The 23,609-nt window shown below is 39.0% G+C and overlaps 1 protein-coding gene across 1 annotated transcript in view; it reads right to left on the reverse strand.

Moving 5' to 3' along the window:
* Nucleotides 1-530: 530 nt before the first annotated feature.
* MED28 (mediator complex subunit 28) overlaps nt 531-23,609 on the reverse strand; it is a 28,066-nt gene continuing 4,987 nt past the window's right edge. Inside the window, exons 3-4 of the mRNA XM_067142402.2 lie at nt 16,125-16,475; nt 531-1,220 (exon numbers count right to left, since the gene is read on the reverse strand). Of these exons, the coding sequence (XP_066998503.2) occupies nt 1,017-1,220; nt 16,125-16,475 (555 nt within the window). The 3' untranslated portion in view covers nt 531-1,016. The remainder of the gene's footprint in view (nt 1,221-16,124; nt 16,476-23,609) is intronic.

Genomic DNA, 23,609 nt, shown 5'->3' on the forward strand with positions numbered 1-23,609 from the left:
ATGACAAAGGATTAGAGTCGAATACAGGCAGCTGAAATGAAGTTCTTGAGGAGTATAATATAGAAGAGACAAAATTAGGAATGACAAAATCCGCGAAGAAATTGGAGTGGGAAAAATGAATGACAATAGAGAAGAGCCAACTAAGATGGTTTGGACACACAAAGCGATTGAGTGATGAAAGAATGCCAAAAAAGGTGACGGAAATTCAAATGCAAGGAGGGAGGGTCTCGATAGTTTAATGCAACAACAAGTCTCAAAATGTTCAAGAGACCTGGAATGATTTAAATAGTGAAGTAAACAAAAGGAATCTGAGTTCTGTTAATACTTTAAAATGAGCAACCATCCTCCAGTATACTGGATTTAAGCAGAGACATTGCAACCCTTTTAGCATGGCAATTTCTTTTTTGAGAAGTATTTGTCCATCAATAAATTTTACATTAATATTATTGTTAATTTATAATGAACAGACTTTATATAGAGTTTTCATCTCAATAAAATGGAAAATCAAAACACAACAGTAGTAACAAAAAGATATACGAAATGAGAATCTATTTAGGCAGAATACACATTACGGATTTGATGATTAAGAAATACATATTTTAGAAAAACAATATATCAGCTCCATACAAACTATTCACTCAATAAATGCTCGAAGTAATAGTCACCATTGGAAATATGAGGAGGTTTATAATCATTCCACAAACAAGAATACATCAATTAGAACATGCAAACACTTGGGCTGAATAAGATGACATACCATAACAGAAACTTCAAATACATTACAATACTTCCTACAATATCAGTACACTCTGCTCATGGCATCTGCCACAGGTGAATATACTACTTCGGTTCAGTCCTTTGTGCCAACTATGTGACACATTCCATGCACATCAGACCATCCAACCACATTAGATCCCATATGGGAGGGTTTAGGGGGCAGTCCCATAATCCATAGCTCCGCGACCTCTCCCCCGGCCTCGACCTCTGCCTCTGCCCCGCCCCCTCCCCCGCCCCCGTCACCTGCGCCCTTCTGGCATTCCTATGTTGCTCGTAGTCTTCTCGAGGTAGGCTAAGGGACCTTGAAGTACACCAGTAGGACCCTGTGTAGGAAAAGGAGGACCGCGAGGACCAGCCGACTGCTGCATGAACATGGCTTGTTGTGGTGTGACCATTGGGCCGGGACCTCCACTGCCCGAAGCCACTGAAATACCAGGTGGACCCTGAAAAACAAATACGTGCCGTTTCAGTGAGAAACCCACATGGGGCTCACTGAAACACCCAAAAACAAATAAAAATTTCAAGTAAATAAAACAAACAAAACAGAAAATAACAAACAAAAAAAGGCTTTTAAAATTATCAACAGGCCAAAATGAAATCAAGGAACCAAAATCTTGGAAAAAGTATTAAAAATTAATTCTGGTAACACAAATAATAACATATGCATGTGGAAATAAATCAAATAGAAATGGATAAAAACAAATTCACATGATAAAACTGACATGGTATCAAATGGTGTGTACGTTTCCAAAGTTTCCATAGCTTTAAAAATGACACCATCAAATCATGTCTTTGTGTTCCTTCACAACAGTTCAGTATTTTCTACTAGGCCTATCGTGATTATTCATTAGAAATTAAAACATTAGAAGATAATGTCACAATACATTGACACTGTGCAGTGGAAATTGGCAGCAAAGAACCTTGCGTGTGTTGTTATATAGATATCAATATCCTTGCAATCTGAAGCAACCGTTAGTTTATTTGAGGAACATTTCATTGCAGAATAAATCAAATGAAAAGGTCAATGTACCTTTGTTTCTTGAACTGTATTTGGTGAGAGATTTTTATCATCAGTTACTGTGGATAGTTTTTTTTTTTTTCAATACCTCTATTTTCAATGTCTCATCCATTTTTTTCTTTCATAATCTAATAAAGAGAGAGTGCAAACTGTGAGTTTGTGTATATCTGGAGGGTAATCTCAGAAACTACGGACTGATTCTAAAAAATTATTTCACTAATGTAAATATACATTATCCTTGAGGTACATGGGCTGTATTTTATTTTCCAAACAATTTGTGGGGATGGGGGGAGATATGAAAATAATAGGCTAATATAGGTGAAATATCGAATTAGTCATACAAGGACAAGACAAAGCTCATTTTAAGTCCCTTGACACAAAGAACTAAACTCAGTAAGCCCAATGGGCCTGAAAACCATTTGGAGTCTCCTTTAAAAAGAAAGAAATATGTATTCTTTTGCTTTTGGAAATTTCACTTATGGGGGCTAGGGGGGTGGAAAGAAGTGACGAATAAGTTGAACATTTTATGATCATACTTATATCTCAAAAACTGAAGATGTTACAGGCATGAAAACATGTACTTGGAATCTACTTCAAAAATAAAGAAACACATATTTTTTGTTCTCAGAAATCCGCTTAAGAGGCTGAAAATGGAAAAAGCAGGTGAATTTTTAAAATGAGTACTGGAATATCTACAGTGTATGTAAAAATCTTAACATGTTACAGACATGAAACTTGTCGGAAAGTCCTTTAAAAATAAAGAAACATGTCTATTTTGTTTTTGGAAAATGCACTTAGGTGGGGGTGGAGGAAGGGCTGATAATGGGGTTAAGTTCTTTTTATGGGGATACTTATATCTCAAAACCTGAAGATGTTATAGATATGGATGTAGGTATTTGGAATCTCCTTTAAAAATAAAGAAACGTTGGGTTTTTTTTTTTTTTCTTTTCTTCAGAGAAGACATTCTCACGTGTACAGTTCTATGTTGCATGGTCATCTTAGCCCCAAAAGGCAATACCACAAACGTGGTTTACAAAGAGTTTCTGGGGTAAATGGACTCAATTTTTCAGTGAGGTTTCATATTTTAGGGATTTTCAGGTAATGTCTTAGTACAGTACCGAAGAATGATTACTTTTATCAAATTACGAAATCAACGCAAGAAAAGCCATGGGTAACTGCTAGTACAATATTCCTTAATCATGACGAATTATGAGTGTCTAAGATGGGGTGTGTTCACTCCTTGTAGGTCCATAAGGGTAATACTGATTGAAACAATGCTGACTAGTCTAAATACGATATCAATTCAATGGTGAACATCTTCAAATCTGGAAATATACTTGTATGACTGCATAGGAAAAAGAAGACTACAAACTGTACAACGAATTTCAAACAAGTCACAAATTTTTGTTGACAATAGTCAATAATATAACAATATATTTAGTGCATTCTGTCTAAAAAGTGATAATTCATAACTTTTCTCTTGACAACAAATAACTAAGTATCTTCTGTAAGACATCTATAATACTTGAAAGATAAACAGTACAGGCAGCTAACTTTCAGCAGTGCATTTTGCACAAAATGTAATGTTAGACTCTTCTTTGAAATCGAATATACAGAAAACCTGCCATTCTAAAAGAGTTTAACAAATTGTTTTGTTCATTATTCTGCGAAGGTAACCTAATAGGTCTCTCCCAATGTAGATTTTGGCAAAAGCAATGAGCTTGTCAGAAGCTGCCAACTGGTATTCAAACCCGTTGTAAGCCAGCCACTTACTATCTGTGGCCTGCTCTGGGTGGGAAAGGAAAGAAAGCACATTATGAAGGTCGTTCCAAAACTAATACCTCCTATATACTTTAAGTTGGTGGTAGGCAACAGTGGCTAGTGGGTATTACACTAGAGCATGTACACACCCAGCACTTGAGTAACTCATTGGTTTCATTTTCTTTCCTATTTAGATCAGGCAATACTCTATTTATATAAGTGTTTTCCAAACGTAACAGTAGTCTGTGCTCCTAGAATCCTATCTAATTGTGCTAGCACATGCTAATACCACGAAGGTTGGAGAGAGAAAGGTGTGTGGTGGGAGGATGCTCGTTGTTAACCCTTTCGTTCCCTGTGCCCGTATATATGGATGTCGGCAGTATGTGCAAGAAATCCCAATGTCCGTATATACGGACTTTCATAAGTAATTTTTTGAAAATATAATACGCTCTCAAATACACATGTAACATACACCAAATTAATCGGGAAGAAATGTTCTACTCACATCAACTGCTTAAATAAACTTTAGTATAGTATAGAGTACCTTAATTAAGGCTATGGCCACTTTCTTCCAACTCCTAGGCCTTTCCTATCCCATCGTCATCATACGACCTACCTGTGTCGGTGCAATAAAGCCACTAGCAAAAAAAAAAAAAAAAAAATTCAATTTGGACAATAAATAAGTGAAATATGCATATTTTAGTAAAATACTACAATAACGCAAGAAAAGGGCCTGGGATTTCTTACATATACCATGCCAAAATGTCTGGGCGCGAAAGAGTTAAGGTGTCGCATGCACCATTTTATGTGGGTGTACGTGTGCATGAAAATCTGTATTACGAGTAATCAATGCCTGAAATTCTTGCACTGTGCATGTCGCATGCTCCCCTGTCACCAGTGTTATTTGTGAATGAAGTTCACTGTAAATTATTTATTTAGTTCCATTTGCAGGGTTGCTAACTTAAAAAAAAAGAACTGTACAGTTTCCAGCAAAGCTAATGGAAGAAATTTAATGGTAGCAAAGTAAATCCATTGATAATCATTGGTTTTTCAAATTGTTTTCTGTTGAACTGCAAATATTTTGGTGAGGTACGTTACCAGCCTTTGTCAAAAAATTTAAAATTACAAGGGTTGAGTCTGAAGCAATTTTTGAGGAGTATAAAGGTGGTAAGAAATGGTAATGACCCACTATATTATAACAGGGAAATAAAGAGATTAAGGAGGTGGTTAAGGTTTTACATAAATAAGAGTTAGGAATGGTTGCAGGAATAAGGGGAGACTGAAGGAACTCAACTAGCAAATTTAATTGAGCAAATAAAGTCAACTAAAGATAACATGATGATAAACATAATAGAGATCATTAATGAACAAGAGGAGTGTATGTTTAGATTGATGCTTTCACAGCCCATATTTGTAGACATGATAAGCTTTTGGCCTTTTGCCATGTCAAGAAAACAAGGTGAAAGTCTTTATGTTTCGCACAGAACTTTGTTCCACATCTTCAGAAGAAAATCTCGACTGTTCATGGGGAAGACTTCTCCAATAATGAAGGTTTGAATTTAAGAATACTTTACCATTGGTCTGCAGTAAGTGGTACTCTAATTTGTCACCAGATGGCTCACTGTAAACTGGCATTCCAAGTGGGAACTGATAGCACCATCTATTCTCCAATTAATGTTTACTGTTACATCGTATGTGTGTTGAGAAGTAACAGCAAGGTAATCAGACGAATCGGGGAGGAATGCGGTAGGGAAATAGAAATAAAAATAAAATAAAGTCCATGAAAGGACTCACAGGATAGAACAACAGAAAAGAGCCGAAGATTGGAAAGGAAGTGTGCAGAAAAAAAATGGAGGTGTATCAATAGAAGGCAGAAGTATAAAGTCAGCAGTATGTAAAGGTAGATTAAATGATATGAGTAAAGAACTGGAATCAGAGATATGGCTTTTTGCAGATTTTCAAGAACTGTACAGAGTAGAAAATAAATCACAGGATTGTGAGAGACTACAAAAAGACCTAACTAAACAATGTTGTGAGATGGACAGCAGACAATGGTATGATGGTAAATGGGATGAAAAGTCACACTGTTTCACCAAGAGGAAAAGTGTTCTCAGTTTTACTTCCTGCTTTGATGGGGTGATAGTATCTCATGGGAGATCATTGTAAGTACCATATTTACTTGTGTATTAAACCCCCCTTGGCTTTTCGAGATTAATAAAATAAAGAAAATAAATCTTGCATACAAGACCCCCCCAACGTAACTCATCAGAGAAGAACAATGATTCCGCTTCGAAGCGGCTACAAGCCTTATGCAGCTCTGATGACATCACACAAATTTGTGAATAGTTTCATCCGTACAACCCACGCAATGAAAACACGCGTCGAAGTCATGCGGTACATCTGTGTTTCGTAGTTAATAAATGTCCACCTCTGTAGCATAGGTCTACTGCAGCTCTGATGACGTCGCACAAATAGATGAATAGTATCACGTCAGACACGCGCATTGCAAGCACACATCAGCCATATATATATATCTGCGTTTTGTAGTTAAGAATGTCCGCCAGCATAATGGTTAGCACAATTAGCTGCTGTTCTTGGGAGTCTGAGTTCGATTCCCGGTACAGTTTCCCAGAGATTTACGAATGGCAGGAAGGTTGATTTGCGGGAAAAATGGTACATGCAACTCTCTTCCACTGGGGGCTTGTCTAAAAACGAGCTGCACCACCTCAAGATGAGGAAACGAGTTTACTTTAGTTAAGAAATATTTACGGTTGTTGCTAAGCTTATTAATATAGGGGTAAAACTCCAGCCCTGGAGACTAGACATTTCTAATGTTATATGTAAATGGTAATTAATAAAATCTTACTTGGAATGCATCTAAGAGGAGAGATGTGTTCATAATGATGTCCAGGAACCCAGCAACCCGCCCCAAGCACTACATTTACTTTTATAACCTAACAAAGAGTATTACACGCCATTTTTATTGCTTAAGTAGCTACTTGCATTCCTATTGGCCAACGTAAGGTGGCCCGTGATCTCATTCCAGTCAGTTATGATAATCATATTCCGTTACCAGCCTCAGCACAATAAAAGCGCCCCTTTGCTTGTCCCTGTATCAGAGGTCTTATCCAGATCCTATCCTAACCGTTCGCACAGCAAGAACAAGTCCAGAGCAATGATCTAACAATAATCACCACCACCACCTACTGAAGCACCAAATCGTATCACAATCCCAGCAAAAATTGTATATGTGAGCTGTGTAATCAAGAATGTGACAGATATCACCTAACAATGTGCACAAAAAGAACAATGTCATTAACACATTATAGTAAGATGTAATTCTGTAGATATTATCTTTCGGCTGCCATACGTTCTTATATATGGAAGCACCACACACTCATTAGTTCCTAAGTAGAGAGGTTGGCAGCATTGAGCACCGCTTGACAACATCCTTCCCGAGAAGGTCGCGAGCGTGTAAACAAACAACAGTCGTTCCGCGCATGTGAAAGTCTTGTCTCCAGGGCTAAAGAATTGATAATATAGGCAGGCGAGATCATTAACAAAGTGATTGTTTAATATCTTGTAACTCAGGCCAATATAGGGATTTTTGGGAGAGAAGTGGGTTTAAAACGTGATAAAAACAATCCAATCACAACTGTTTTACTCGCTAACCTACCTAACAAATAATAATAATGATTTTTTATGTCTCAATTTACTTTCAGCAATTTTCAGAGACGCCAACAAAACATACTAGGGTACGAAGGTTATGCCGAAAGTTTTTAGCAGCGCGTAAACCATAATCTGAGGACAATGGGATTATTTTCATTTGAAAGAGCAATGTTTTTCGACCTTGGCACATGTGCGCGCAACCCCTCCTAGCGGTAGTTCCTCCACAGCGAGGGAAGAAAGCACAGGCAGTGCTGAGTCAGACACGGTGCAAGATGGATCTATTGCACCGCGATTTTCAAGCAAAGATTTTTTATGATTATAAAAAGAAATTAAGTGCCGAAGAATGCCATTCTTCTTTGCTGCACGTTTTTGGTGAGGCTGCCCCTTCTAGAGCCGCAGTTGGAAATTGGTTTCGCGAGTTTTCAAGGGGTCGGCAGTCAATTGAAGATGAACCTCGTCCCGGTCGCCCAGCAACAGCTGTGACTCAAGAAAACATTGATGCTGTGAGGGAAATGATCAAAGCAAATCCCCATCTTACATTTTGTGACATTGAAAGGACCTTAAACATTGGGTCAAGAGCAGCGCAGACCATCGTTCACGATTACTTAGGCCTTAACAAGAGATGTGCCCGTTGGGTACCACATTCCCTGACAGAAAGTCAAAACGAGGAGAGAGTGGACTGGTGTCATTTCCTGCTAGAAAAATTCAATGGAGGGCAGTCCAAAGACACCTACAATATCGTCACAAGTAATGAAACATGGGTCTACCATTATGACCCTGAAACGAAGAGACAGTCTTCTGTGTGGTGCTTTCCAGGAGAAGAACCACCCAGAAAAGTTCGACGAAGTCGGAGCTCTGGAAAGAAACTTTTTTTTATGAAAATGGGGCATCTCACCTCAGTGACCTTCATATCTATCCATTCATTCTTTGTCCTCACGTTTTCGAATTCTGGTTGTTGGAGGATTATGGATTTTTAAATTGTCATAACATTTTGTCTCATTTCATACCATTAGGGGCCTAATGTTAGGCCCTTTTAAACAACAAGCATCATCATCATCATAATCATTGCTTCCTTCCCACTCCTAGCCCTTTCCTGCCCCATCATCACCATAAGACCTACCTGTGTCGGTGTGACGTAAAGCAACTTGTAAAAAAAAAATAAAAAAAAAATAAAAAAATGAAGATGACCAGCACTGAGATGGAGCAAACTTTAGCTGCAAATGTTAGTAATGTGTACAGGTTAAGGAATAGCACTTCCTCATCTTGGAGGTGGTGGTGGTGATTACTGTTTTAAGAGGAAGTACAAATGGGCCACCATCCTCTATTAATGACTAATCAAAGGAAAATAATGGAAGGGGTCCAGCACTTCAAAAAATTATATTTGTCAAAGAAACACAAAGGCCATGAAGGCCGTGAAAATTAAAAGCTCCCTAGTCTTCAGAACCTAATAGTGTCAGGGTCGGAAAAGAACAAGGGTTGACCAAGCATGGTCGGAAGTGTGTACCGTACATTTAATATGAGAGTCATTCCAAAACTAATACCCTCTGTTTCTTTGAAAACTACAATAGATAGAAGAGCACAATAACACCACGTGATAAAACACTACTTTAGGAACATAACAGTATTTTTCAACGTAGTCATTACCATTGGCTATGCATTTTCTCCACTTCTGAACTGAAGTCTATACGCCACGTTCGTAAAAATCTGCACCAATGCTCTCAACAGCATTGTTGCTAGGACACCAGTGTCTCCTGCACCCATCTTTGATTTGGATCATAGCATTGGTGGTGCATGACAATCCTACTAAATGGACAATGTTGTCTGTGATCTTCAAACTGGTATAGCATCTGACAATGTGCTGTAAGAGAGAATTTATTCTCTCTGGCCAGACTGGAAATTCAGTGCTTCAGCTTCATTATTGTGGTGATATAGCAGTCAGAGTTGATGGTTTGACAAGGTTCCAGGAAGTCCAGAAGGATTACTTATTTCCTATTCCACAAGACAGTGTACATCACTTGACCAGCCAAGGACTGTGTCTTGAACTTATCCTTCAATGGGGAATTCTAATGGTGCCATTCCATGAATTGCTGGTTTGGTTCCAGCTCACAGTGGTGACACCATGTCTTGTCACAGTGATGATTTGATTCAGGAAATTGTTGTCTTCAGCCTTGCATTGGTTCGAAAGTTTCTCACGAATTTCCACATGAAGTTTCTGTTTCTGTGCGAGCAATTGTAGGATCCAGCTGGCACACAATTTGCAAGGGTTACATCTAATGCACTGCAGGCAATGTTCAGCTCCATACACAGTTTCTTGGTTGTGATATGCCTGTTCACAGAGATCAGCTGATCAAGACACTTCTCATTGTGGTGTATTAGTAATACTGACCAAGGGACTGCTTCTAAAGCACAATCCTGAATCGATGATGCTTGTAGTTGAAACGGGTCCAAAATCCAGGTCATCGGCCCCTTATAATTGTACTTATCGCTAGGAATGTAGAACCATGCTATTTGTCATGTTGCGGTACTAATCAAAAGTAGCGTAGACTCACAGGTACTGTTCACAGGTAATGTAATGTGCACATGTAACACAGACCTATGGTGTTTCACACATTGCGGCGCTATTTACAGGCAAGGCAAACCTACGGGCAACGCAAACCTATGGTGTTTCTCATGTAAGTGGACTAACCACAGGGACATGCACTATCCCGTGGTGTTCCTCACATAGTGGGTACTAAGCATAGGCAAGGCAGAACCATGGTGTCGCTCATATAGGCGTACGAATCACAGGTACTGTAAAATGCATCCTGAGTCACACACTGTCGCTACTAATCACAAACCTATTTTGTACCTAAAATAGTGGTACTACGCGCAAGTAACGACCCATGGTATTCCCTGTATGATGGTACTAATTACAAGTAGTCTCATGGTTCTAATTTGATCATCCCTTGGTCACCCCTTTTAATCGCCTCTTACGACAAGCAGGGTGTTGGGAAGGAAGCATCCGTGGTCTTAAGTAAGGTACAGCTCTAGCATTTGCCCGGTGTGAAAATGGGAAACCACGAAAGACCATCTTCAGGGCTGCCGACAGTGGGGTTCAAACCCACCATCTCCCGAATACTGGATACTGACCGCACAGGTATTTGTTTACTAAAGGGTCAATTCTGGCAAGTGTGCCAAGTGTATGACAAGCTGCAAAGTTCAGTTATAGAAAAACCACAAAAGCCAATGGCAATACCAAAATAAGGCATACTAGGCAAGACAAGGAGGTAGTTTGCCAATGCTTTCCTCACTGGGCCAGACAGTGCTATTGTAGCACAACTAACCCAATGAGCAACGTACCAAAATAAGGCATACTAGGCAAGACAAGGAGGTAGTTTGCCAATGCTTTCCTCGCTGGGCCAGACAGTGCTATTGTAGCACAACTAACCCTATGAGCAACACCTTTCATGACACTCAGACACACTGGTTGTGCTCTGAATGTCATTACTCAGCACCACCTATACCTCAGCAGCTTCCATACTGTCACAGCCATGGATGAGACTGGAACTTCAGTAGAAGCTACACTTTGCTCTGGCCTGCTCCAAGAGGTGGATGTTAAACTCCTGTTCAAACCAAGCAGCATGCAGAAAATTAGACCTAAGACAGTGAAAATTTTAGCTATTTGTGGATTTCAGAGACCGCAAAGAATTAAAGAATTAATTAGACAATTCCTTGGTACGATGCAGTTCTTCGCAAACCATTGTCCCACATATGCTGAAATGGTAGCATCTTTACAGGAATTATTAAAATTGAACAACAAATGGAAATTGTATGAAAATTAAAATAGGGCATTTGAGCGAACAAAGATTTTATTAAGGAATAGCATTAAGCTTGGTTATCCTAATTACCAATTGTAATTCCTTATTCAATCAGATGCATCAGTTGTAGGTAATGGAGCCTTACTTTATCAGGAGGATGTCCTGAAGGCAAAATTCAGAATTACATTTTTACCGGTCCTGCGGTGTAGGGGTAGCGTGCCTGCTTCTTATCCGGAGGCCCCGGGTTCGATTCCCGGTCAGGTCAGGGATTTTTACCTGGTTTTGACGGTTTGAGATCCACTCGGTCTACATGATTAAAACTGAGGAGCTATCTAACAGTGAGATAGTAGCCCCGGTCTAGAAAGCCAAGAATAACAGCCGAGAAGATACGTCATGCTGACCACACGACACCTTGTAATTTGCAGGCCTTTGGGCTGAGCAGCAGTTGCTTGGTAGGCCAAGGCCCTTCAGGGCTGTTGCGCCATGGAGTTTGGTTTGGTTTATCTTACATTTTTAATTATGTAATATGAATATTTCCTGGATTCTCCAGTTCAATCCAATATATCTTACCTATAAAGATGACATTTCTATATTAACTGTATATGTTTTGAATCAGTTTAAGAGTCATCTTCAGTGGATATATGCCTTAAAACATAATTAAAAATCACAGTCTTGAGATAAAATCTCATCATCATTTCCTTATTTTTGAGTTGACTTCATCGTATCATATTATTGCTGGTTGTAAAATGATTTTTTAGGTGGTGTTATATTACAATTTCTGCTATGTGCTGTTGATGTTGGCTGAATGCCGTCAAATGGATTTCTGTGTAATATGTTCCACTTATCCATCTGGAACCTGCTTGTTAAGAAGTCTTTTCACCATTCACACATGCTCATCGTACGGCTGCACTAATCGGAGTATGGTGACTGATAATGTTCCCTTTTTAAGACTTACCATAAGTGATGATTTCTTGGTACATGTTTATCTTTGCCCTTGAGAGTTCATTTTTGTTGCCATCTACTATCGGCGCAGAAAGTATGTGCGGTCGAGTTTAAATGCTAATAAAACTTGAACCAGTCCACCAATCTAAAATATAATCACACCTTCGTAAAGCTTGTGTTATTCTACAATCTTTGGTGGTATTTGCATATTTTTATTATGTTTCTTGTGAAAGTTATCTTAGGCGGAATGCAAAAAGTATGTATTATCTTGCCTACTTTTTGTAAACAACAACTTTGTAGTACTATTACATTAAAACACAACACTGTCTGATTTTCATGAAATTTAGATGGATTATGGAATGCTCTATTATAAATATATTTATGAAGTTTAATTACACACTTTGGCAAACAAGTTGTTACTGTTTTTGTGAAAGGCTGTCCGTTTGTTTCGGAAGACCGTTCCTGACACACAGTACGTCGAAGGAATGTTTTCAATCTTTTAAGACTCAAAAAGCACCTTTCCGGTTCTGAAGTGGTCATTGCAATAGTAATAAAAATCCTGAGCAATTCTGTTATTTGGGCGAAGGTATCTTGCAGTTTGTTCTTCATGATCAGTTGAAACAAGGAAACTGCACCGTCAGTTTCTCTGAAATCAGTTCTTTCATGCAGAATGCTAAGCTCAGTCATTAGTTTATTCTTGTTTGGGAGTCTGTATATGTCACACATGGCGTTAACTCCTTTTACAGGGAACTGTTTTGAATATTCGCTAAAATTAATCAAATCAAATAAATTTGCAACCTCTAAATAAGAAACAGACTCAAATCTACAACCTAACTCTTCAGTAATTTGATCATAAACATCCTTAGCATCAACTGTCCTATAGGATTCTGTTCTGCATCTTTTGCTTTGTGGCATTTCTGAAGAAACTTCATTGGCTATTTTATCGACAGAATCCCTGAATGAAGCAACAGCCTTCGTAAAAATGCCAACAGCATTTCCTATTTTGATTGCATCTGTTGATCTTGTAGCTGGGATTACAAAATATCCATATGAGGCATTATTCTGTGAAAGAAGGACAGGCACAATAAAAACTCTTCATCCTCCAAATTGTGTCTGAGTCCACGTGCTTCTTAAACTGTCCTTACAGATTTCGACTTTTCCAGGTCCAGGAAGCATTGCAACATAGCATCTTTGTTTTCATACACGACATTGACAGTTCTAGACTTGAAGTTTCATCTTGTTGATGAACATCCTAGAATTTGTTGTACTACCACTTTTTCCAAAGCTGCCAGGCGTTGAGGAGATCTGGAAAAGAAGGCAGGAAACGCAGTTAGGCTACAGAAAAATACGCCCGCAGCTTGATTTTGAGAGGCTGCGTGCTCAAATACAAAGCTGAGCTGGTGGGCGTAGCAGTGAATGTAATTGGCTAGCTTTGATTTCCCTTTGAACTCGACCTCTTTCACCACTCATCACAGATGCTCTATCATAAGTTTGGGCAATATTTTTCACTGGATTAACCCGAAAAATACTATTGACCTGATGCAGTATGCACTCATATTGCACCTGCAGTTTATCCATCTGGATTTAAAAATCCCCAGAATCTTTCAAGTGATTGGCCATTTAATACGTATCTGAACACAATTGCCAACTGTAGCTCTTCAGAGACTTCAGTAGTTTCATCTGCCATGATAGTAGTGTATTTAGTGTTATTTACTTCCTCCAGTATCTTTTCAAGGCAGACTTCCAGCATACAATATAGCAATTCATTCAGGATGGTTTTTAATGTGGCCTTAAATACCTTATTGGATTGCATGTGTTCCTTAATGGCACTGTATAAACTGCTCATGAAATCAACCAATTACAAGATCACTCCTGGATTTTCAGATCCTTCACACCTTTCGTACTCCAGATATTATTTTCCAAATAAGACACAAGGAAAACAAAGCATTTCTTTCATCACAACCACATATCCAACTGTTATCATCGTAAACTTTACAGTTGAAATGCCTGACATAACTGGAAATTTTCCCCTCAAAGCCTTCTGAGTTAAATTTCAGACTGGAATGTGACAACCTGTAATTTTTATGTTCACATTTTCTCCTAATGTTCTCCTAGAAAATGGTTCTTTCATCAAACTGTCCACGCTATTCATGCTGTATACTCCCTTCCCAACTTATATCAGTGCAAATAGAATCGTGGGAATATAGATCCTCACTATGAACACTAATTTAATTTCACTTTATATACAATGAAGTGGATAAATAATTGGATAAATCTCCATATGAGCTTTAGCACTAACACAATGATAGAAAAACACGCAATATCAATATAACCGTGAGATCAAAAACCACACAAAGCAACTGAATAGCTATTTGCTTTACATCGCACCGACACAGATAGGTCTTATGGCGACGATGGGATAGGAAAGGCCTAGGAAGTGGAAGGAAACGGCCGTGGCCTTAATTAAGGTACAGCCCCGGCATTTGCCTGGTGTGAAAATGGGAAACCACGGAAAACCATCTTCAGGGCTGCCGACAGAGCAACTGAATACGCTGCCAACTGAATCATTGTGACCGCCCCTGTTACCAGCATAAATTACATTGTAATGCGGGATAACATTTAGGGTCAGTCAAAGATTCTTTGACCCACCTACGAATTCCTTATTTTTGATACAAAAGGAAGATGGATATTTTAATAAGCATTGGTTGGTTACCTTAATAACAACATTATGTTTGCGATAGATTGCCTCCACTTACGCTTTACTTTCGAGACTGACGCTTTCAATCCCAGACGATGCTGCTCTCTAGTGGCAGAATTGCTTACCACGTTCAACATCAGAGTAGCAGGGGACATCGAGCAGTTCTACCCCCTTGCGGGAGAGAAAGTAACTATAGACGGGATCAGTGCAAGTTGATCCCGGTTTATGGTATAGTCCTCTGGCTACGGGGTGTGTTGCAAACTTGGCTGCGCCTGCGTATTGCTTCCTTCAGGCTACATGCCAGAGCTCATTTCAGATGAGCACAAGCTAAGTTCCCCGGGAGAAGAGAGCTAGGTGTTCAACAGATTTCATCCTAATTTTCACAAAACACAAATTCATACCGTACTCAAAACAAAGAAAAGGCACCAGAATAATTGTACTGTACATAAATAATTCCTTACAGTTCCAAGCTACGTGCTGGAGCCCGGTAGCATGTACTGACCGGCCGCCACTGCCTATTTTATACCCAGAACAACCCTGAGTGATTAATGTCTCAAACGGGTTCAATATAAACAATTTTCTTTTCTTTGTAAGTAAATAGGCATTTAAACAATAACCTGTATCATCTTCTGCATGCTCATTATCCTCCTATTTTCATTATTTTTTCAAAGCAAACAATGTATGTGCTGGTACCTTTCAAGCAGGTTACTTAAGCACCTAGCATTGCATATATGCAACACCCTATATTTCCAAAATTAAACACATTTGCTTTGAAACAGAAAGGGGTTCTTCCCTGAATAATACTCTATCCTAAGAATGTTTGTTGGGAAAAACTGAACATTTCCAAAAATAAAAAAGTCTGGGCATTCAAAGATTAATGCCTCTTATTGTGCCACATCAATGGTTAATCTGCATTTAACTCCACATTACTGTGGTCTTTTAACTATCTTTCTAAATGTTACCAATTGTCAAATTGTCACCATACTGACCTGGGAAGTTTGCTTTATGTCGCACCAACACAGATAGGTCTTATGGTCTGGGAATTTTAACAGTAGTCAAGTTAAACTTGACAAAAATAACTATGAGGATAAGTGATGGTGTGGTCTTTATCAGAATAATTAGCTGGCTGTTTATTTTCAAACATACTGTACGTAAGAATATCCTTCATCAAACCTCAAATCTATTATGAAATGAACAGCAGGACTCTATTTTCTGTCAAGTTTTGCTTTTAAAAAAGGTATAATTTTTTATTAGGTATTTTCTTCCTGTATCAGAAGGAAGAGGTAAAATACAGGTCAGGGGGAGGGGGGATGAGAAATGTGATTCAGAAAATCACAGAAACCAAACTAATTAATCATAGAAAAATGGGGATGTATGGAAATGCCTGAAAAAACTCTGGCCCAATTGTAATGCAGGAATGATTTAGGAAGAATAATATCTGTTCTTTCTCCATATATGATACCTGTTGTTGCATTTGCTGTTGCTGCTGCATCTGTTGTTGCATTTGTTGTTGCTGCATTTGTTGAAGTTGTTGCTGTTGTAACTGTTGTTGCTGCTGCTGCTGTTGCTGCTGTAGCTGCTGTTGCATATTTGCTGATAATGCATTAGCTTGAGGTGTTGGAGCAGCAGGTGGTGCTGGTGGCTGAGGCCCAGAGTTACCATTTGGCAAGCCAGAAGGTGCCGGACCTTGAGCAGGTGATTTTGCCCAGCCCTGAAGGTCAGCAAGCAGGTTCTGCCATACCGAAATTTTTTCATAATGTCGCTTTATGAGCTCCTCCTTTCTTACCAATTCCATTCGAAGTTCATTAATGTCCTAAAAATTAACACAAATATATTAATATTCTACTGTAATATGTCACTAATTACACAAGTTCCAGGAGTATCAAAAGTTAAATTACACCATCAGTATTGCATTAACCATTTCCAGTTGAATGTAAAAGTCTGCTTAATCACTCGCTTAGTACTTCTAAAATCAAATGTTTGCCTAGGCTCAACAAAAGATTTCTGACTGCTTGTAAACTCAAACGCCACGTCATTTCGACATATGCCTACACAGATAGGTAGCTGCTCCCTCTCATCAAACCTCAGAACTTTTATGAGTTATCTTCCTCTCAATACAGCCAGATATTCTGTGGAATGTAGCCAAGCCACCACCAGTCCAGCTGTCATGGCTTCAACAAGTAAATAGTGTCCATTGCAAAAGGATAAAAATAATACTTGTAATCTCGATAACGTATAGGATACAGCACTAAATGATAGTGATTCCTCTTTCTGAGTTTAGTGCTGATGAATCACTATTACTGATGACAATGATACCAATACACTCATTGAGCCAAGTTCTAGAAGTATGTTTTGAGTGACAATGGTGGACCAACTGAATATTCCAAAGGAATTGAGATGCAAGACTTCAACCTACCAGTTGATGCAAGACCACTGAATTATTATAACTTGTTTTTATAACAAGAAGTGTTTTGAGGGTATATATAATGAAAAAGGTGCTGAAGAAACAAACTGTAAATTAACGTCTATAATGAAACTTTTTTTTTGCTAGTTGCTTTACGTCGCACCGACACAGATAGGTCTTATGGCGGTGATGGAACAGGAAAGGCCTAGGAGTTGGAAGGAAGCGGCCGTGGCCTTAATTAAGGTACAGTCCCAGCATTTGCCTGGTGTGAAAATGGGAAACCACGGAAAACCATCTTCAGGGCTGCCGACCGTGGGGCTCGAACCCACGATCTCCCGGATGCAAGCTCACAGCCGCGCGCCTCTACGCGCACGGCCAATTCGCCCGGTTATAATGAAACTAAGGTCTACATGGAGGAAATAGACAATGATGATGTTTACTGAAATTTTAGTGTCATTTTCAATATGGGGCTCATCAAAATACTGTAACCAATTTACAAGACTATTTTTCTCAGCAAAGGGTAACACAAGTACCATTTTTCTTGCAGTATTTTTTTTTTTTACACAAAATAGATGTACGCAGATCCTCTGGATATTGCATTGGGGTCCTAATCCACAAGACATTCAAATAGACTATACTAATACTAGAACACAGAAAACTAGGTATCTTCTGAAACACATAGAATCATGGTTTCTTAAAAAAAAAAAAAAGAAATTGTACCTGGTAAAAAGATGTCAGTTGATGAGTCTACATTTAGTTTCAAAGGGAAAATAAGATCCAAGATTTACAACCATAAGAAACCAACCAAACAAGAAGTACAAGTCTTTGTTCTGGCTGCTAGTACAACTGTGAAAATCCATTTTTTGATTCCGTATTATGGAAAAGTTACACTTCTTGTGAATAACCTAGATTATGCTAACAACAGTTCACCACAATGATCGTCTGCTATTTCATAGACTTGTTGGTTGTTGCAGTAGAAGGATCTGTGGAAGGTTACGAGGTACTTACTAGCTGTTACTGGACTAATGTAAGTCTAGCTGAGAAACTTTTCACAAAGAAGTGTCACCTTATTGGTACAATTACCACTGGCAGGATAGGAAATCCACTTCATGTAAGAAAGGGCTTCAAATTGAAAGTGAGTAAAATAAAGACGACCCTAACTGTGCAGCCAACTCGTTCAGTTTATGCCACATAGCCTACAATAACATGGGAATAAAAGTTTATTCATTTTTGCATCAATGCAGACGATTGATCAGTATGTCTACAGCAACCAAGACTGACAAAAAACAAAAATGCATCTCTCTAGAGGAAAAGGTGAGATTTATTTGAGAAGTGGAGGATAGGTCCTAACCCACAAAAATCAAAAGCAGGTATAGCAACTGGTCATAACCTCGTGCACAGTACATTATGTACAATAATTAGGAACAAAGAGTCAATTCAAAACATTTCTGAAGTGAGGACTAAATCTTTAACATGTACTTGTCCACAGAAAGGAAAGATTTCAGACAAGAAAGGGCACTTTCTATGTAGTTTAAACAAAAATGAGCTCATGTTTTACCCGTAGGTGGGAAAATACTGATATCAAATGCTCCTGAATTTGCTAAAATGATTAATATCAGCTCTTTTTACAAAATTGTACAAAACTATTTTAATCCTCCTAGTCAATACCGTATATTTTACGTCCAATTAAGACAAAATTTCACTCATAAATGACATGTTTCAACCCGGCATTGGGTCATCCTCAGTAAGACATGTATAATGAATTTAAAACATCGGAAAAACACAAAACGAAATGTTAGTTAAAAAGTTTTTAAAAAGCATGATGAAAGTTAAAAACTGTGAAATGTTGATCGTTAAAACAGTCTTGAGCTGGAGGTCTTTCTGTTTCAATGTTTTTGTCGTCCTTTGGTGTGGTACAACTGGTATCTGTATACTGTTGGCTTAGTTGTTTTGTTCCAACATGGGCTGATATACATAAGCATTATTGAAGTTGAACCGTCTGATTTTTAGTCTGTAAAATGGATAATACAAATCGAATTAAGGTTCAAAAATGGTGAATAACAAGAACATTTAGATTAAGTTATGAAGAACGAAAATTAACTTACGTAACATGGCCCGCTTGTATCACCCGTGTTCTCTGACTATGGAGTCCAGCTCTCGACTAACTTGCTCCCGTAGTCGAGATGCAAGACGTGTTGCTACAAGGAAGTGAAGTGGAGAAATGGGGCGGGGCTTGTGGAAGAATGGGAACGTGCGGAATAATGGGGGTGGTGACAAACCGAATGTAATAATTGTAAGATCTTATGTTTCTGCTTTTTACTACAGATGATCGGCATAAAAGTTTCCCTAATTACATTCTTTCTTTCTTCATTTATCACATTTAAGTTGAGGGCTGGGTTCATATACTGATCCTTACTGATGTAAAAATTTGCTAAAATGTTGAGTAGTGTACCTTTTTGTTGACATTGTAGAATTTTTAGATCTTGATCTATTGTAGTGTATTTTTTTTTTTTTTTTTTTTTTGCTATTTGCTTTACGACGCACCGATACAAATAGGTCTTATGGCGACGATAGGACAGGAAAGGCCTAGGAATGGGAAGAAAGCGGCTGTGGCCTTAATTAAGGTACAGCCCCAGCATTCGCCTGGTGTGAAAATGGGAAACCACGGAAAACCATCTTCAGGGCTGCTAACAGTGGGATTCGAACCCACTATCTCCCAGATGCGAGCTCACAGGTGCGTGCCCCTAACTGCACGGCCAACTCACCCGGTATTGTAGTATAATTGTGATTATAGTCTTTGTGATCGTTACTGTCTGTATAATATCAGCTCTGATCTAAATGCATCGAATTGTTGGCTTCAGGAATTTAAGGAACAGTATGGTATGACTGGAAGGACAATAGAGATGAATCCAAAGACACTGCTGACAGTACAGCACTGGATGAAAGATGAGCTGCCAGAAACATTTAGGAATTACAGACCTGAACATATTTACAACTGTGGTGCAACCGGTCTCTCTTACATTTACGAAGGCAGATCAACCATAAACGGGAATTTGAATGTACCGCTGCTGTTAGTAATCATTCTGAGGCGGAGTTTTTTTTCAAGATGTTGGTGCGGTGTCTGGTGAAGGGGTTCGCGCGCGCGAATGATGGTGGAGAACTGGGCTGCTTCAGTACGCCACGAGTGAGCAAGAGGTGCACGTCTGTTCCACAACACATCATCAAATTTATCGCAAAAGAGGGCACCAAACCTTCTGAAATTTTGAGATGCTCCGCACATAGTTTGGGGAAGTAACACTTTTGCAGACTCGACCAATGAGTGGGCTAAAAACTTTGTGGCAGGAAGAGAAGCTGTGGAAAATGAACCTCATGAAAGGAGACTGCTGACAAGCACCACTTCAGACAACATTGTTGCCATTCATGACATTACTGGTGAGGATCAGCAAATAAAAATTTTGCAAATTGTTTTAGCTGTAGGACCATCATCTGAGATGAAATCCATTTCAGAAAATTGTCTGCCGGGTGGGTTCCTCGTCTCCTCAAACAGGAACAAAAAACATTATGCCAGGAAGTTTGGCAGACTCCTGTGTCACTATGAGGAGGAAGGAGGGGATTTCTTGCGTCATATTGTGACTTGTGATGAAATTTGGGTGCATCATTACAACCCAGAGTCAAAGCAAGCAAGCATGGAGCGGCGACAAAGAGACGAAGCAGGTCCGCTCAAGGCCAAAACACGCCCATCTGAGGGAAAGGTGCTTGCTACAATTTTCTGGGTCCCTGCAGGTGTTTTGCTGGTAGATTTTCTTCACAAACAAAGGACAATTAATGCAGGCTATTACCGTCACCTTTTGGGTGAAGCAAAAGCTGTGTATCGCAAGAAGCAACGCTGGCAACTGATCCGAAACGTCATTCTTCTCCATGAAAATGCAAGGTCTATTGCCGCTTTAATGCGGGAAAAACTGGACGAAATTCACTGGATACCTCTGGAACACATCTGTACAGTCCAGATTTATAATACCAACTAGCTGATGTACCCGCGCTTCGCTACGGGATTTTCAGAAAGACTGTCTCTGTGGTTTTCCTAACTACAGTTAACTTAGGCCATTATAAAACACCAGTAGGAATTTAGGGATTAAAATCAATGTTATCATATAAAATACTCGCTCAAGTGAAAAACCGCACATTTTCTCACTTTTAACGAACAGTAGTACGATGCCAATCTAACAGTCCAAAGTTCCAGTGTTGGAATGAACAGGCCGCAGACAATCGTGAACACTCCTCTGCCATTGTTCCGTTAAATATACACACTGCTCATTCCAATCAGTGCCTCAGGGTAGGGACTGAATAGCTCGAATGCTACGATGAACCAGTTTGTTACATACCAGTAGTATCAGAAAATTTATGAACCAGAGGAATGGCATGCTTAAGAAGAAAGTTATCAAACTCCCCAGCTACTTCCTGCCAATATTCAGGCAAGCTGTTATTCTCGGGATGACCAGGCGAGTTGGCCGTGCGGTTAGGGGCGCGCAGCTGTGGGTTTGTATCCAGGAGGTAGTGTGTTCAAAAACCACTGTCGACAGCCCTGAAGATGGTTTTCCGTGGTCTCCCATTTTCTCACCAGGCAAATGCTGGGGCTGTGCCGTAATTAACGCCAGGGCCGCTTCCTTTCCACTCCTAGCCCTTTCCTATCCCATTGACACCATAAGACCTTCGTCGGTGTGACATAAAGCAAATTCAAAACAAACCAAAAAAAACTCAGTATACAGCAGTAATCCCATCTATCGGACATGACTGGCAACAGAAGACACAAAGCTCATCACAACAAACAATGGTCAGTGTAATGTTATGGTTGTTCAATGTTATGAGCTTTCTGTACTGTAGGTCTTCACATTTAGTTTTCTTTCGACTTTGTGATATTAGGGCGTCTTACGTCATTATTTATAGCGTAGACTGTAGTTCCTTATTTCTCGACTTTACATAACAATTTTCATTAAATTTTATTTATCCATTTTCTCGTGACTTGGCGCTGATATGGACTTAGCAACTAAAATCCAAATTCATGAATATCTCTGTTTACCGGTACGGTAAAAATGTATAAGACAAATGATCGGAAATTTAATACTATACAGAGTGGTCTACTTAAACCTTTCACCGCAGATATATCTGGAACAACAAGATATATTGAAAAATGACTTTCACCGACATGAAGGCAGGGAAGGGGCTAATTACCGTAAATACTATGAACCAGTCAAAAAGTAGGAAAATAGCATTTTCAACACCAACTTACGTTTTTTTAAATGGACACCCTGTATTATTTTGTGCGCAATCGTTAACGTGAAAAATCACAAAGTAATGGCGTTTGTTTCATCACAATAGGTCAACTACATCCCAAGATATTGCAACGTGAAGTTGACACTTGAGATAACGAAACGCGCAGCAGTTGCACATCCCCAGAGTCAAGCGCGAAACTCACGGTCCTCTTACTCACGATATAATTGCCGTACTACGATGCGACAGGCGCTGTACTTAATGCTATTTGCACTGTTATCAAGAGGGATGAAAATAAGAGAAGGGTTTCGTGCCACAGCAAAAGGATATGTAAATAACGGTTTCTCTCTTGCGTGTTTTATTTACCTACACAGTACATTGCAGTACCTGTACTGTACTACTTCAGAATGTACATAATTCGTACAGCAAAGTCACTGCAACGAAATTCTCTTATTTTCATCCCTCTTGATAGCAGTGCAAATAGCATTAAGTATAACGCCTGTCGCATTGTAGCACGGCAATCATATTGTGAGTAAGAGGACCGTGAGAATCGTGATGGAATCTCGGGATGTGCAACTGCTGCACGTTTCGTTTATCTCAAGCGTCAACTTCACGTTGCAATATCTCGGGATGTAATTGACCTATTGTGATGAAACAAACGCCATTACTTATGTCATTTTTCATATTAACGATTGCTTACGAAATAATACAGGGTGTCCATTTTAAAAAACGTAAGTTGATGTTGAAAATACTATTTTCCTACGTTTTAGACTGGCTCATATTATTTACTTTAATTGGCCCCTTCCCTGCCTTCATGCCCGTGAAAGTCATTTTTCAATATCTCTTGTTGTTCCAGATATATCTGCGGTGAAAGGTTTAAGTGGGCCACCCTGTATAACTTCAGTAACTTAATGTATTATTTGTCGATAGGACCACTAATAACACAAATATTTGAGAATTAAATTTTAGGCCTTCCCCTAAACTACCATTTCTTTCAGCATGAATAAAGTTATTTATAGCCTAGATTGTGGCGGCTTATTCCCAGACACTACATACCGGTTTTCATTAAATTCTCTTCAGCCGTTTTCTCGTGATGCGTGAACATACATACAGACAGAGAGAAATTACGGAAAATTAAAAAGTGCCTTCCTTGCTACTATGGACACGACCGATACAGAAATACCAACCTTTTTAAATTCTGAGCAATGTACAGACAAAACTCGTATTTTATATCTACAGATATAAATGGTCTGTTATTGGACATTATAAATTTTC

Source organism: Anabrus simplex, chromosome 1 (genome assembly GCF_040414725.1).
Source record: "Anabrus simplex isolate iqAnaSimp1 chromosome 1, ASM4041472v1, whole genome shotgun sequence".
NCBI classification, from domain to species: domain Eukaryota; kingdom Metazoa; phylum Arthropoda; class Insecta; order Orthoptera; family Tettigoniidae; genus Anabrus; species Anabrus simplex.